Raw genomic sequence first — 16,633 nt, forward strand, 5'->3', positions numbered from 1 at the left:
AATTAGATGTGCTTTTTGTTCCATGTACCTATAGTGACAAGATGCTCCAGGATGTAGAAGAGGTCATGAAACAAGAATACACAGTACATATTTACCAAAAGGGGATATGTTGATGTTACTTTCACATGAAAAGTCATAAAAATGTGGTATAAATAAAGAATCTTAAACGTGTTTTCACTTAAAAGATAATAATACAGCTTGCCACAAAACATGTACATCTACAGTACAATGAGGTGGATATGAAAATTCTTAGGCTATTGCAGCCACACATCATCAGACAGAAAATCACCTTACAACACCTCTTTTGCACTGAGCACATTACTGCATGGAAGATGCGAAAGTGAGGCTATATGTAACACACTCGTTGCCTGATATTATTAATAATGTAGACATCAAATAGTTCATCAATAAATGTGTTGTGACTTTAAATCTTTGTGAAGATTATTCTTATTTCTAGTATTGATTCTATGATATTTATGATAAATTTCATTAAGGAATAAATATATTGGGAAGCAATACTTAGTTTCCCCAGTTCTCTGAACAGACCTATGCAGTACATTCACAGACATGCAGTAATTCACATTACGCACTACTGGAATCAGGAAATTAAATTTAAATATTAAAGCAAATACTTTTGACTTATACACTATCAGGTTCGTTAAATTTAATTATAAGTTCATCTGTGGAAAAGTGAAAGCTATCCAAAAGAAACTAAGTTTAGTTTTTACATTTGCTTTGCTCTCCATCACATATTTTATATTATTTGGCAAATAAACAAAGTCCATTACAATATACCCATCTGAGAAACAAACTTTATAAGACTAATGATGACTCTTTTTTCATCTAGTATTGTTTTTGAGGCTGTGGGTCTAGTTCAATCAATCAACTCAGCAACTGAAACATTACCACTTCAATGAAAACTGTACAGTCACTGCTACAAATGTCCAGCAAGGAGAGTACATTAAGGTCATTGTTAACACAACTTATGCGACATCTGATGAGAAATTTAGGACAGAATGAGCAAAAGTACTGTTAAAAATATGACTTCAGAATATTACTTCCAGTGACTCAGAAAGAAAATAAGTTATTGTGATCTCTCTTACCCCGGGAGTCAATATTGCGATAAAAAAAGTTCATGGTGGAATGCAATATGGGATGACTTAAAGGTAACAACTCACCTTATGGCTGAGACATTGATTGGCCGAAAGGCTTATAAACAAGACAGAAAAATGTTGCTAAGCTTTCAGAGCAATCCTGCTTCCATGCTAACAGAAAAGAAAAAAACAAACACACTTCATCCTAAGAGTGACACAGCCATCCCTACTGAAAATTTCTATACAGGAACTAGTGTAGCACTATCTCTTGTGTACACTCTTACCACTTTCTCTCTTCTGTATACATACAACACGACATAAAAAGGCTTGTAGTCTATCATAATAATTAGAGAACTGGTGACGAGCACACAATCTATATCTCAAAAGATTACAGTAAGGCTGGCAATTAACACCCTAGGAACATAGATAACCAAATTATCAAGAAAAAGCACAAACAAATGCAAAAATGTGTTCTGACAAGATTAAGAAGATAGACTTACGTTCTTCCCGACAGCATCTCTGGGTGCCAAAAATTGTGCCCACTCATCCTCTGCGAGATTGCCATCATCCAGCAACGTAATGGAGCGAACACCTGCTAGAACCACGTTTTTGCACACTTCTGCACCAAATCCCCTCAGACCAATCAGCAGTACCTTCGCATTTCTTAACCTGTAAAGTTAAATGCAATTAAAAATAACGGCACTAGAGATAAGACCACAGAAACATAACTACATCAAATTTTATGAAAATTTTCAAAAAATCCAACAATCTAATAATCACTGGTCGAATGCTGCACGAATGTTGGGGGTGAGGGTGTGTAGGTGAGAAAAAACAATTTATCAGTACGGCAAGACATTAGCCATTTTCCAGTTCACAATTGACTTGTTTCCAGCTCAGAATTTCTCTAAGGTATAAAAGAACTGTGCATGAAGAGTAACTTTCATCTGTGCCCAAAAATGCTGTTTCTGCCTGTCAGTCATTTTATTTTTATTGGTAGATTATCAGAGTCTTATGTGGTTCACATCTTTGTGTGCCACACATGGATTCGCAACAGGGTAGTACTGATTTATTAACTGGATTGTTGACAAAAATTTCTACTGGTAGATAAATTTACTTGGAGGCTATGGTTAGTGTTCCCAACTGCTTGAACCAATGCCTACAAGATATAAATTTTTGTTGCCTCCGTGAAGAGTTATGAAAAATATTTCATATATAGACAATGTCTGAAAATATCCACTTTATAAATTAGTGGTTAGTGGCCAACGTTCAAAATCGTTGTTAGGATACTTTAACAAACAAGCAAGTTTTTTTTCTGTTAATATTTCCCAATAATACACACTGAAGAACTTAGGATTTACAATCTTGCTTATTATATTAACTGACAACAGACAGTAAAAAACAGGATAATTTGTTTTATTATAGAAAACGATGACTATTATGATACTACTTTGTCTTCACCGTGCTCGCTTTTATTATTATTTTTTGTCTGTTTACTACTGGTTTTCAAAGTGCTATGTCTTCATTTTTAGACACTTAGCTCAATAATTGATGACACGCATGTACACCCTGTTAATGTAATTCAGTAATGTGGTTAATACACAATAAGCCAGTAGGCTTTCTAGTTGTGTATTAACTACACTACTGTGATTACAGCAACCAAATATACTTGTGATGGTGTGCGACATCAATTCCAGGGCTAAAGTACCTGAAAATGAAACCATAGAGCTTCGAAATCAATACTAAACAGACAAAAAGAAAAAACAATAAAACACAGCACAACGAATACAAAATAGTAACAGAATAATTTTTATTTTATATAACAAAACATTAACAGCTGATGTTGCCAAATTTCTAGCATAATGCAAGCAACAAGACTGGAAGAGCTGTGGTTCACAGTCGGGTTGTTGTGTTTCATTGCTCACGGTTTGTGGTCTCCCACATTACTTAACTTTTTATGTACAGCACCAGTGAGAAAGAGAAAAATTCTAGAGAAACAGATATGGCAGACATAATGTCCACATTGTAAGCAAGAAACAGATGAAAAAAATCCTATCACTGATGAAACAACATTTCAGTGGTGTATACACAGTACCAGCATGAATAAATTACTTTTAAAGCAGCTACTGACATCTTATATGCACAAATGGAAAATTTGATCGATAGTATTTCTGAAGTATCAACACACTGAAAAGGTGAGACAATTTAATATATTTACGTCTCAAAACGAGGATAATGGAATGTAGTCGAATTAAGTTGGGTGATGCTGATGGAATTAGATTAGGAAATGAGACACTTAAAGTAGTAAAGGAGTTTTGCTATTTGGGGAGCAAAATAACTGATGATGGTTGAAGTAGAGAGGATATAAAATGTAGACTCGCAATGGCAAGGAAAGCATTTCTGAAGAAGAGAAATTTGTTAACATCAAGCATAGATTTAAGTGTCAGGAAGTCTTCTCAAAGTATTTGTATGGAGCGTAGCCATGTATGGAAGTGAAACATGGACGATAAATAGTTTGGACAAGAAGAGAATAGAAGCTTTTGAAATGTGGTGCTACAGAAGAATGCTGAAGATTAGATGGGTAGATCACATAACTAATGAGGAGGTATTGAACAGAATTGGGGAGAAGAGTAGTTTGTGGCACAACTTGACAAGAAGAAGGGATCAACTGATAGGACATGTTCTGAAGCCTCAAGGGATCACCAATTTAGTATTGGAGGGCAGCGTGGAGGGTGACCAAGAGATGAATACACTAAGCAGATTCAGAAGGATGTAGGTTGCAGTAGGTACTGGGAGATGAAGAGTCTTGCACAGGATAGAGTAGCATGGAGAGCTGCATCAAACCAGTCTCAGGACTGAAGACCACAACAACGTCTCTCAAAACTCTACACATCAGTAACAGTTGCATTGCCGATTATAACTGCATTCATAATAATGTTCTTCGAATGGTGTGTAATATTCTGTCAAGAGTATGTCACAATTATTTATGGGTTCTTCTGTTACTTCTTAGTAGAACAATTCCATATTTAAGGTTGAATAACAAGTACCTGTTACTCAACCTTCAATGCTCCACAACTCCTGTTGCCAAATTCCTCTTGTGCACGTTCTTCTCAGTTGAGGACAATATCTTCTACCAAAACATTTTTTACCGTAAGAAAGAACTAACTTTTAAAGGAAATACAAAATCTCTTGTTTTACAACCAGTCAGACTGGAAGTTTTAACCAGGTACAAAGTTTTTTCCAACAGTTAAACCAGACATCCAACTATAATTCTGTATGTCATACTTGGATATGGTGCACTAGATTCAAACACTCCGCCATTGGCAACTGCACAGGCTGACCACCAGAGGCTGCCTGCAACTTATGCACATGGAATGGCGCCCGGTGCACTGTCTATCGGACCTCTTCCCTATATAAGGACAGAGTGGAAGGCACTCATCCTCAGATATATTCCACTGCTTTGTATAATGTGATGTCTGTTCTTTTGGGCCTCTCCGAAGGGGTATTGGCGAAATGCCTTGAGTAATTAGGGTAATGGGCAAGGGGCACTATATTATTAGTGTGTGGATAAGTTGAGAATTTGGGTCAAGTTGAGAATTTGAGTCTGATGTGGAAGGTATGCTAGGGATAGTCTGTGCAGCTGCAATGACCACTGTGCCTGGATGGCTCCGTGGTCAGAGCATCTGCCTAATAAGCAGGAGATCCGGGGTTTGAATCCCCATCTGGCAAAAATTTCAACTTTCCTCACTGATTTCAATCAGTGCCCACTTGCAGCCCATGTCTGCAATTCCTTTGCGTCCTACTGCTTTGTATTGTCTCTATGCTTGTGAGTACCTGAATGTGGATTAATAAACTCTTGTCACTGGTGACCACACAATTTCTTGTGTCGTACACTGCGATTCAACTGGCGATGAGCGTGGTGTTCATTTCCATGTGCTTGATTTCCCTGGTTGTTCCTTTGGTTCTCATGTCTATCGAGGCGGTACAAATTCCTCCTCGAGCAGCGACAGGTTCTTAGGATTGTTATTACAAATATGTTGACCAGGTAGACAAAGCAGTCGGCATACCTGCCATCATTTCCCCCTTATAACAATGCGGCCAAAGACTAGGAAGCTTATGAGAAGCAGCTTTGGCAACACTTCCTCCCTTTAGGTGTCACTGATGTTAACTTCTATAAGGCTTTGTTGCTTTCTCGGATTTCCTATCAGATTTACCAGCTGTCGTGGCAGTTAGCCCTTACTTTTGTTCAACAAAATGTGTAAGTTGTTGTCTAATCACCACCGTAAATGCACGCATATCACTACGGCACGTTTTGAGTTCCATCCTTGTCATAAACAGTCCTGTCAGTCATGTTGGGCTTGGGTGGCTGAACTCCATGGTCTCAGTTTGTTACTGAAGCTCATTATGATTCCTACATCGACTCTATGGACCATGGTGCTACAGTTGGGTTGGCTCCTGACAAGACATGTGAATGTGCACTACAGTGTGACAATGGTTTCAGTCAGTTTTCAGGGAGAGGATGATGTGGCAGCCGTACAACCATGACCTCTGCACAGTGTTGGACAGGGCAGTGCTAAACAATAGAACTACAACGGTAGTACTTTGCACTCCTATTTTGCCTCTATTATTTTGTGCAACATGAAAGAGCTACATGCTCTACGTGTCAGCCTATTTGCAACAACTGTAGGAAAAAGGACATACAGCATCTGAGTGTTGCTCCCTGCCACCTCCTGCAGACATGAACACAGATGCCAGCTGTGTGTCTCCAGTATTAGGAATCACATCAAACTGTTTATCAAAGTGCAAGTGATAGACAAAGTGATCAGACTATAAGTGGACAAGAGTGCAGCTGTGACTTTACCAAAATCACAAACTTATTTGGATTTGGGATCTCCGGCACTGTCTCCGGTTACTTGATGTTTGGTAAGTTGCAACAAGCAGTATATTCCAATTTTGGAGCAATTTACAGCTCCCAATATTTATAAAGCTGTAGTTCATTCCTTTTCTTTTTTGGATAGTGGATGATGCTGACATAGCAAATCTCAGTCTGGATGCTTCCAATGTTTTTGGTTTTTCTATTTCAGATATGGTGCACCTATTTGCCGACCAGGTTGTTACCAGCAATTAGATTCTTTGTGTTCTGACTTCCTATCTGTCTTCTCTGATAGTTTTAGTTGTGCCACTAGTTTCGCTTCCCAAAATACCTTGAAACCTATGGTGCAGCTGGGTTTTCTCCATGTGCGCCCTTTTCTACTGGCATTGCTCGATCAAGTGAAAGCAGTTGATGTTACTAGAGATAATACAGCTTATTATATCGAGTGAGTGGTCTACCCCCTCATGGTTGAAAAAGAGAGAGAAGAAGAAAGCTAATTAGCTTCATCTCTGGGGCGACTTTAAAGTTTCAGGTAACACTCAATCTATTACTGATACCTACCATTTACCCCATCCGGGCAAGTTATTGGCTAAATTCTCTGGGAGCTAGGTTTTCTTCAAGATTTATTTATCTGAAGCCTATTTGCGGGCTCCATTAGATGATGATTCTAAATGGCTTCTTGAGCTTAACATGCCCGACCTGTTCCACCAATATCAGCACCTCCCATTTGGCATGACTAGTGCCCCAGTGTGTTTTTAACAACTGACGATATCCATTCCAGGGCGCACCAAATATGTCAATGACATTGTTAAGATGGATACATTCACAGAAGAGCATTTATGTAACTGATGCACCTTGCTGCTGACAGCTGAAAGACAGCAGGGTTGAAACACAACTTATCAAAGCCACACTTTTTTTCAACCAACCATTGTGCACTTAGGGTTCCAGGTTTCTCGGGATAATGATAAGCCTTTACCTAATCATGTAGCCGCAGTCATAGCTCTGCCACACCCTACAACTGTCAAAGAACTTTAGGCAGTACCAGTACAAAATTGCTCACTATCACAAGTTTATACCGGGTGCAGCACCATTGGCCCATCCCCTCCACGAGTTGCTCCACAAGAATGTTCCTTTTCAGTGGATGCCGGCCTGTAAGTGCACGTCCACCCTTGTGAAATCTAGATTACATTCTGCTCCTTGTTTAGCTACTTTTCATCCTGGCCACCAACTGGTTTTGATTACAGACGCCTCTCAGCATGGAGCTGGAGCCATTCTCACACTTCAACATGAGGATGGTTCCAAACTTCCAATAGCTTACATGTCAAAAATACTCAATGCTTTTACACTCAACTTCGAAACTGAAGAGGAATCTCCTGTTATCGTCTATGTCCTCAAAAGTTTCTCATGTTCTTGCAGGGGTCTAAGTTCCTCCTCATTACTGACCACAAGCACCTAGTTTCGCTGTTTAATCCTTCTGCTTCATTGAAAGACAAAGCAGCACATCACCTCCAGTGTTGGGTCTTGTTTGTCTTGCTACAACCATGATATAGATTTTTGGTCTCACATGCAGCAAGCCAATGTTGATGTACTATCCTGCATTCCAACAGGGCCACATCCTATTTCTGATCAGAATGAACACCTTCGTTATCACTTAGAAGTTGAGGTGCAATGCAGTTTCCTATTACAGGTTCCTGGATTGCATCAGCCATTGCTGCCAATCTGGTTTCGCACCAGATTGTTAAAATTGTTCAGCGGACAGGGCTCTGGCAAGACTTCTGATTCTTTATGTAACTATTTTGTCTTCTATCACCGCCTTTGTGTTTGAGGGTGGTGGTCTCTTAGCTACGGACAGGCTGTCGGCACCCATGGATGTGACATCAGCTACCCTATGGCAAAATGTGTTTCAGCTCATATAGCGTGGATATTGGAGGGTTTCATGTACCAAGTCCGTGGCCCATCAGCAAGTATTTTGGCCTGCACTGATGGTGACATTATGCGTCTTGCTCTCAGTGTGTTACACAACATGTGGCGCCGTGGGCTGCACTCTCTCTGTGGCTTGCACCACAACATCCATGGGGACACACCAGTGTTGATTTTGTGGGACCCCATCTAAATTCTAATTGGTTGTTGGTTGTCAATGCCTTCTCTAAACTTCCATACATTGTCCGGTGTCCTTCAGTTTCAGCTACGATTAAGTTTCGGTTGCTTTCCAAGATCTTTTCTACTGAAGGATTGACATATACACTTGTTTTATCTATTTATTGTTCCATGGGACCAAATTAAGGAGAAGTCTCCATGGTCATGGAATGAGTCAATACGTGAAAATGTAACACGATAGTAGAAACAGATAAAATGAAATATAAGAAACATATTCAGGTGACAATTGGCAAGTTTAAATAAAGAAAATCAACAATGCAACACTGGAATTTGCTTAATTTTTCAGCTCTTCCAGGACACCCTCAACAGAATAGAAAGAGTGAGCCATGAGGAAACTCTTCAGTGTAGACTTAAAAGTGTTTGGGCTGCTGCTAAGACTTTTGAGTTCATGTAGTTTACTGAAAATGGATGCAGCAGAATACTGCACTCCTTTTTGCACAAGAGTCAAAGAAGTGCATTCCATATGCACATTTGACTTCTGCCTAGTATTAACTGAGTGAAAGCTGCTAACTCTTGGGAATAAGCTAACATCGCTAACAACAAACAACACTAAAGAAAATATATACTGTGAGGGCAATGTCAAAATGCCCAGACTACTGAATAGGAATCGACAAGAGGTTCTCGAACTTACACCACACATTGCTCGAACAGCCCGTTTTTGAGCCAAAAATACCCTTTTTGAATCACAAGAATTACCCCAAAAAATAATACCATATGACATAAGCGTATGAAAATATGTGAAGTAGACCACTTTTCGTGTCACTTATTTCAGATACTGTTCTAATGGTAAATAAAGCAGCATTTAGTTTCTGAACAAGATCCTGAACATGGGTTTTCCACAACAGCTTACTATCTATCCGAACGCCTAGGAACTTGAACTGTTCCGTCTTGCTTATAATATGCTCATTCTGTCTGATCAAAATATCAGCTCTTGTTGAATTGTTAGTTAGAAACTGTAAAAACTGAGTCTTAACTGTGATTGAGCATCAAATTATTTTCCACAAGCCACGAACTTATTTCATGAACTACATTATTTGATACTGTTTCAATATTACACACAAGATCCTTCACTATCAAGCTGGTGTCATCAGCAAACAGAAATATTTTTGAATCACCTGTAATACTAGAAGGCATATCATTTTATATAAATAAGAAACAGCAGTGGCCCAGCACTGACCCTTGGGGGAACGCCCCACTTAACAGTGCCCCTTTGGGACTGAACATCACTACCACTCTCAATGTTGTGCAGAATTACCTTCTGCTTTCTGTTCTTAAAGTAAAAGGCGAACCAATTGTGAGCTACTCCCCTTACTCCATAATGGTCAAACTTCTGCAGTAATATTTTGTGGTCAACACAGTCAAAAGCCTTCGTTAACTCAAAGAAAACACCTAGCGTTTGCAACCTTTAATTTAATCCGTCCAAAACCTCAGAGGAAAGAGAATATAGCATTTTCAGTTGTTAAACCATTTCTGAAACCAAACTATACATTTGACAGCAAATTATGTGAATTTAAATGCTCCAGAAACCTTGTATATACAACACTCTCGATAACTTTAGCAAACACCGATGGCATAGAAATAGGTCTATAATTGTCAACATTATCCCTGTCTCTCTTTCTATAAAGTGGCTTCACTTTCGAGTACTTTAATTGGCCAGGAAACCACTCCTAAAGGAAAAGTTACAGATATGGCTAAGCACTGGGCTAACATACATACAACAATACTTCAGTAGTCTGCTAGATACCCCGTCATATCCATGAGAGTTCTTGGTCTTTAGTGATTTAATTATTAACTCAATCTCCCTCTTGTCAGTATCATGGAGGAGCATTTCAGATAACAGTCTCGGAACACTTTATTCTACGAGCGCTATATGATTACCTGTTGGGACTAGGTTTCTATTTTGTTCACCTGCTGTATTCAGAAAGTGATTATTAAATACTGTACATATGTGCGACTTGTCAGTAACACGGACATTCTCACTATGCACTGATTCTATATCCTCGACCTGTCTCTGCAGCCCAGCCACTTCCTTTACGACTGACCATATGGTTTTAATTTTATCCTGATACTTAGCTATTCTATCTATATACCACATACTTTTTGCCTTCCTAATAACCTTTTTAAGCACCTTATAATACGGTTTTTAATGGGCTGCTGCATTTAGATTTTGACTATTTCTAACGTTTTGATATAGCTGCCTCTCTGTTCTACAGGATATTCTTATCCCTCTACTCGGCCACCCAGGCTGCCTGTTTGTGCTTGTACCCTGTTTTGGACGTTCTAACGGAAAGCAACTTTCAAAGAGCACGAGAAAAGCTTTGAGGAAAGCATTGTATTTATCATCTACTGTATCAGCACTATAAACGTCTTGCCACTCTTGTCCCTTGATAAGGTTTACAAAGGTCTCTACAGTAACTGGATCAGCTTTCCTAAAAAGTTGATAACTATATTTAACATGTGTTGCAGCACAAAAATCTTTTAGAGTTAAAATTTGTGCATCGTGATCTAAAAGGCCATTCACTTTTTTGCTAACAGAATGCCCTTCTAATAATGAGGAATGAACAAAAATGTTGTCTATGGTTTTTCTACTGTTTTCTTGCACTCTCGTTGGAAAGAATACGGTTTGCATAAGATTATATGAATTGAGGAGGTCTACCAACATCCTTTTCCTTGCCCAATCACTTATACAATTAAAAATTTAGCTCCACTAAATTTAGCCACATCTGCACAACATTCAAACACCTTTTCAGTGCAGTACATTGAAACATCAATTGACTCAAATCAGATACCGTTTTTCACATACATGGCTACTCTCCCACACCGCAAAGAGCTCGTAGAAAAGTTGTCAGCCAAGCTGTATCCTGGTAAAGGAAGCCTCTAAATTATCTCCTTATTTAAGAAGTGTTCAGATATATCAATAATTTCAGAGTCAACACCTATAAGCAGTTCACTAACTTTATCTCTAATATCTTGTATATTTTGATGAAATATACTAATTCCCTCATTAATCAGATACCTAAGCTTTGTCGAAAGTGTTTTCTTTGTTAGAGAGACTTCCCTTAAGCAGGAATACCTATCAGCTGACTTCAATCTAAAAAAGGTACAGCTCTAACACCCACTACTACAGGAATTTTCCCACGAGTAAAACCACCCCCACCTATGCTGTCGCCTATAAGCTTTGCCAACCTACCCTTTCCATACCTGTTGAGGTACAGGCCATGTCTAGTGAAACCCGTCCTGCTGATAGACTCCACCAACACAACTGAAATATGACTCATGCCTCCTGTCATCAGCGCACCCCCAAGTCTCATGTTACTATGCCTGACGGCTGTATTAAGATGAGGCCGATCGTGACGCTGAAACAGTTCCACGAAATGCACATTCGTGTTGCCAGTCTGGGTGGCTATCTTTTCCAGGTCACCATCTATGTCATACTCCCCATCCCTGTCAATACTATTACCAGCCCCACCCACAATCACTACCTGATCCTCTTTAGTAAAATCCCTACATAACCCCACTATGTTAATAGTCACCTGAGCCAATCCTGCATGAGGCTTCACAATGCTGGTGACCTTTTACTCACTCCCCCACACCTCCTGCAACTGCTGGCCTACACCTCAGCCATGACAACTACCTAATAGCATAACTTCTTCTTTCTCTTAGGCTTTGCAACTGTCCTAGCCACTGTAACTGCTGAAGTCTGTTGCATACTTCCTACATCTACAGCTACTAGAGATTCCTCTCCACTAGACTCTGACAGTTGGTCACATCTATTGCAAACACCAATAGTAAAGCTATCTGAAAATCTCCTCCTCCTAGCAGATCTCTTGCCAACAGCCAGCTCCCATTCCCCAACCCCGTTCCTCCTTCCTCATTCTATCTAGCTCCTCCTGTGTGTTTTTCAAATGCACCTGAAGGGCACAGATCTTACACTCCTGCTCCTCTATCAACTTACTATTCTTACATAACCTGCAGTTCCAGGAGAGGATCTCACCAGAATGCGCAGTGGCTTCCCCACTGCACTCCCCCCACCCAGTGAAAATACTTTGACCAAGTATCACACCACAATCCACTACTCACGAACCTACGGCAAAGCCCACACTTCTCACTCATGGTAAAATTTTACAGTTATTGAAACAAAAAAACTACTTTATCTAAGTTCTGCTACTATATAAGAATATGTTAAAAAACTGACTACAATAATCACAAACTTGCTCTACAAGGGAAGTTACTACTATTATTGACAGTATTAATCAACAACAAATGAGAATATAACAAAGCCTAACACAGAAAGAAAATCAAACGTCTAATGACACAGTAACGAAACTGAAAGAAGTTTCCAAAAATTTCTTCTGAAACTATTTCACCAGAGAACACCAAGACCACTGGTTGAAGACTACTAAAGTTCCTAAATAAACCACTATACACAAACAATTAATTAGTACTTAGCTTTTGATGCACCGCTACAGCCTCAACTGGTCAGTGCGGAATGTAAACACAGGTAGGAGGTTAAGTTGCTTGATACGAAACACTCACAAATATCAGGTAACAACACAAGAAAGGCAGAGGTGAATGAAGAAACCACTAATAAGTCACTTATATAGTAAATATTCGGTAGTAGGAAAATGGAGAGAAGGAAACATAGTAGGTGAATATGGATTGAGAGTAAGAAATGAAAGAGGAAGCCGCGTGGTAGAATTTTGCACAGAACACCACTTAATCATATCTAACACTTGGTTCAAGAAACATAAAAGAAGGCTATATACATGGAAGAAGCCTGGAGATACTGACAGGTTTCAGATAGATTATGTAATGGTAAGACAGAAATTTAGGAACCAGGTTTTAAATTGTAAGACATTTCCAGGGGCAGATGTGGACTCTGACCAAAATCTATTGGTTATGAACTGTAGATTAAAACTGAAGAAACTGCAAAAAGGTGGGAATTTAAGGAGATGGGACCGGGATAAACTGAAAGAACCAGAGCATAAGGGAACAATTGACAGGAATGGGGGAAGGAAGTATAGTTGAAGAAGAATGGGTAGCTTTGGGGGGAGTAATAGTAAAGGCAGCGGAGGATCAAGTAGGTAAAAAGACAACGGCTAGTAGAGCTCCTTGGGTAACAGAAAAAATACTGAATATAATTGATGACAGGTGAAAATATAAAAATGCAGTAAATGAAGCAGGCAAAAAGGAATACAAAAGTCTCAAAAATGAGATTGTCAGGAAGTGCTAAATGGCTAAGCAGGCATGGCTAGAGGACAAATGTAAGGATGTAGAGGCTTATCTCACTAGGGGTAAGATAGATACTGCCTACAGGAAAATTAAAGAGACCTTTGGAGAGAAGAGAACCACGTGTATGAATATCAAGAGCTCAGATGGAAAACCAGTTCTAAGCAAAGAAGGGAAAGCAGAAAGGTGGAAGGAGTATACAGAGGGTCTATACAAGGGGATGTACTTGAGGACAATATTATGGAAATGGAAGAGGATGTAGATGAAGATGAAATGGGAGATATGATACTGCGTGAAGAGTTTTACAGAGCACTGAAAGATCTGAGTCGAAACAAGGCCCCGGGAGTAGACAACATTCCATTAGTACTACTGACGGCCTTGGGAGAGCCAGTCCTGACGAAACTCTACCATCTGGTGAGCAAGATGTATGAGACAGGCGAAATACCCTCGGGCTTCATTATGAATATAATAATTCAAATCCCAAAGAAAGCAGGTGTTGACAGATGTGAAAATTACCGAACTATCAGTTTAATAAGTCACAGCTGCAAAATACTAACACTAATTCTTTACAGACGAATAGAAAAACTAGGAGAAGCCGACCTTGGGGAAGATCAGTTTGGATTCTGTAGAAATATTGGAACACGTGAGGCAATACTGACCCTACGACTTATCTTAGAAGAAAGATTAAGGAAACGCAAACCTACATTTCTGGCATTTGTAGTCTTATAGAAAGCTTTCGACAATGTTGACTGGAATGCTCTCTTTCAAATTCTGAAGGTGGCAGGAGTAAAATACAGGGAGCGAAAGGCTATTTACAATTTGTACAGAAACCAGATGGCAGTTATAAGACTCGAGGGGTATGAAAGGGAAGCAGTGGTTGGGAAGGGAGTGAGACAGGGTTGTAGCCTATCCCCGATGTTACTCGATCTGTATATTGAACAAGCAGTGAAGGAAACAAAAGAAAAATTCCGAGTAGGTATTAAAATCCATGGAGAAGAAATAAAAACTTTGAGGTTTGCTGATGACATTGTAATTCTGTCAGAGACAGCAAAGGACTTTGAAGAGCAGTTGAACGGAATGGATAATGTCTTGAAGGGGGAGATATAAGATGAACATCAACAGAAGCAAAATGAAGATAATAGAATGTAGTCGAATTAAGTCGGGTGATGCTGGGGGAATTAGATTAGGAAATGAGACACTTAAAGTAGTAAAGGAGTTTTGCTATTTGGGGAGCAAAATAACTGATGATGGTCAAAGTAGAGAGGATATAAAAAGTAGACTGAGAATGGCAAGGAAAGTGTTTCTGAAGAAGATAAATTTGTTAACATCAAGCATAGATTTAAGTGTCAGGAAGTCTTCTCAAAGTATTTGTATGGAGCGTAGCCATGTATGGAAGTGAAACATGGACGATAAATAGTTTGGACACGAAGAGAATAGAAGCTTTTGAAATGTGGTGCTACAGAATAATGCTGAATATTAGATGGGTAGATCACATAACTAATGAGGAGGTATTGAATAGAATTGGAGAGGAGTTTGAGGCACAACTTGACTAGAAGAAGGGATCGGTTGGTAGGACATGTTCTGGGGCATCAAGGGATCACCAATTTAGTATTGGAGGGCAGCGTGGACGGTAAAAATCGTAGAGGGAGACCAAGAGATGAATACACTACGCAGATTCAAAAGGATGTAGGTTGCAGTAGTTACTGGGAGATGAAGCTTGCACAGGATAGAGTAGCATGGAGAGCTGCATCAAACCAGTCTCAGGACTGAAGACAACAACAACAACAACAACAACAACAACAGCGTAGTGAATATTATCACAAAAACTGTTACAGTCTGTCCCGACAGATAACTGTTTGCACTTTTGTGTAACTGTTTGCAGTTTGTTTCTCAGACCTTCCACAAATTCTGTGCCCAGTACAGCTTTCACCACGTAAGTGCTCCTCCTTTCCATTCCCAATATGATGCAGAACATCTCATCCCAACATTCGAGGTTCAAATGAAGAAATACGTCATGGACTCTTCCACAGAAGACGCCTTGATGTGCTTCTTGAGTCTGTGGGGCTTCAAAGTGCAGCTGAGATGCTCCACCTCTGCCAACCCCGCACCTTCTTCCACTTGCTCATGCCAGCTAACCAACATCTGACAATGAGGCCCTCATCACAGTTCAGTCCTGGCTCCGCAGTCTGGGTGTGGTGGTTTGGCCACCAACTGAAATGGATTCTGGCCATAGTCCATAGCTGCCACAGCAACCGCCACTGTACGATTAGCACCACTGACAAGCGGTTGGCACATCGTCATGATCAGTTCTGTCTTTGTGCTACAGTCAGAGCTGTAAGTCTGCTACAGCTGCCTCCTCCATCAAGGTCTGTCGAAGCCTAGTAGTGCATCCCTGCTGCAGCGGCGGACTAAGCTGCCTTGTGGATGTCGTTGCCTCCTGCCGCTCCTCTGAGGTCCAGTTCTCTGAAGCCTGCTACTGGCTATTCCTGTGAGGCTGTTGTCTGCACTTCCACAGCTGCTGGGCCAGTGCCTTTGTGTCCTTCAGCACTGGCATCCCTGGTACTCCCACCCAAGCAGCCGGCACCTTTGCCTCCAGCATAGTTCCGCAACTTGAGATTCCAGACGTCAAGGTGCTTACTGTGGCCTCATCACCCAACCTCTCTTCTGGTACTTGGTGCACAGGTGGAAGGAGGGACAATAACGGGATACACAATTTCTTGTTGCTGTGTGGAGAAGAGATATATAAAATCACAGTAAAAGTGAAATGGCTAAAAGTGTAATGAACACCAGCAGGACAGACAGTAAAAATGATCATGCTGGGAAGTGGGTGGGTCTCGTCAGGACTCTCCCAGGCCTTAACATGTGGTGGGAGATGTCCCTCCACACAGCTGTCCTGCCCCCAATTTGATAGGGTCATAGTGTTAAATATGTGAATAGAACCCATTCTCTCAAAGGAAGTATTGAAGGTAATTGGTCTTTAAGGTCCTGCCTTCAGCAGAGTGGTGCACAAAAGGGTTCTCCTAAAAAAGTAAAATAGCATGCGGCACAAAAATGGCTAACCACACCTCAAAGTAACAGAAAACTGAATAAGAGGAGATAAACAGAGTAGCCAGCAGAGGGGGTAGGGTTGAGAGCCCCTGGGAACTGTAGATGGGAGGCACTTCAATCCAAACCACCCAGGAAGTATGAGGGTGAATCAAATACACTCCTGGAAATTGAAATAAGAACACCGTGAATTCATTGTCCCAGGAAGGGGAAACTTTATTGCCACATTCCTGGGGTC

General features: G+C 40.2%; 1 protein-coding gene across 1 annotated transcript in view; it reads right to left on the minus strand.

Moving 5' to 3' along the window:
- The window catches only part of LOC126278094 (SUMO-activating enzyme subunit 1), a 54,551-nt gene that overhangs the window by 26,272 nt on the left and 11,646 nt on the right, over positions 1-16,633 (minus strand). Inside the window, exon 2 of the mRNA XM_049977940.1 lies at positions 1,595-1,763. Coding sequence (XP_049833897.1) covers positions 1,595-1,763 — 169 coding nt within the window. The remainder of the gene's footprint in view (positions 1-1,594; positions 1,764-16,633) is intronic.

This window comes from Schistocerca gregaria, chromosome 6 (genome assembly GCF_023897955.1).
Source record: "Schistocerca gregaria isolate iqSchGreg1 chromosome 6, iqSchGreg1.2, whole genome shotgun sequence".
NCBI lineage: Eukaryota > Metazoa > Arthropoda > Insecta > Orthoptera > Acrididae > Schistocerca > Schistocerca gregaria.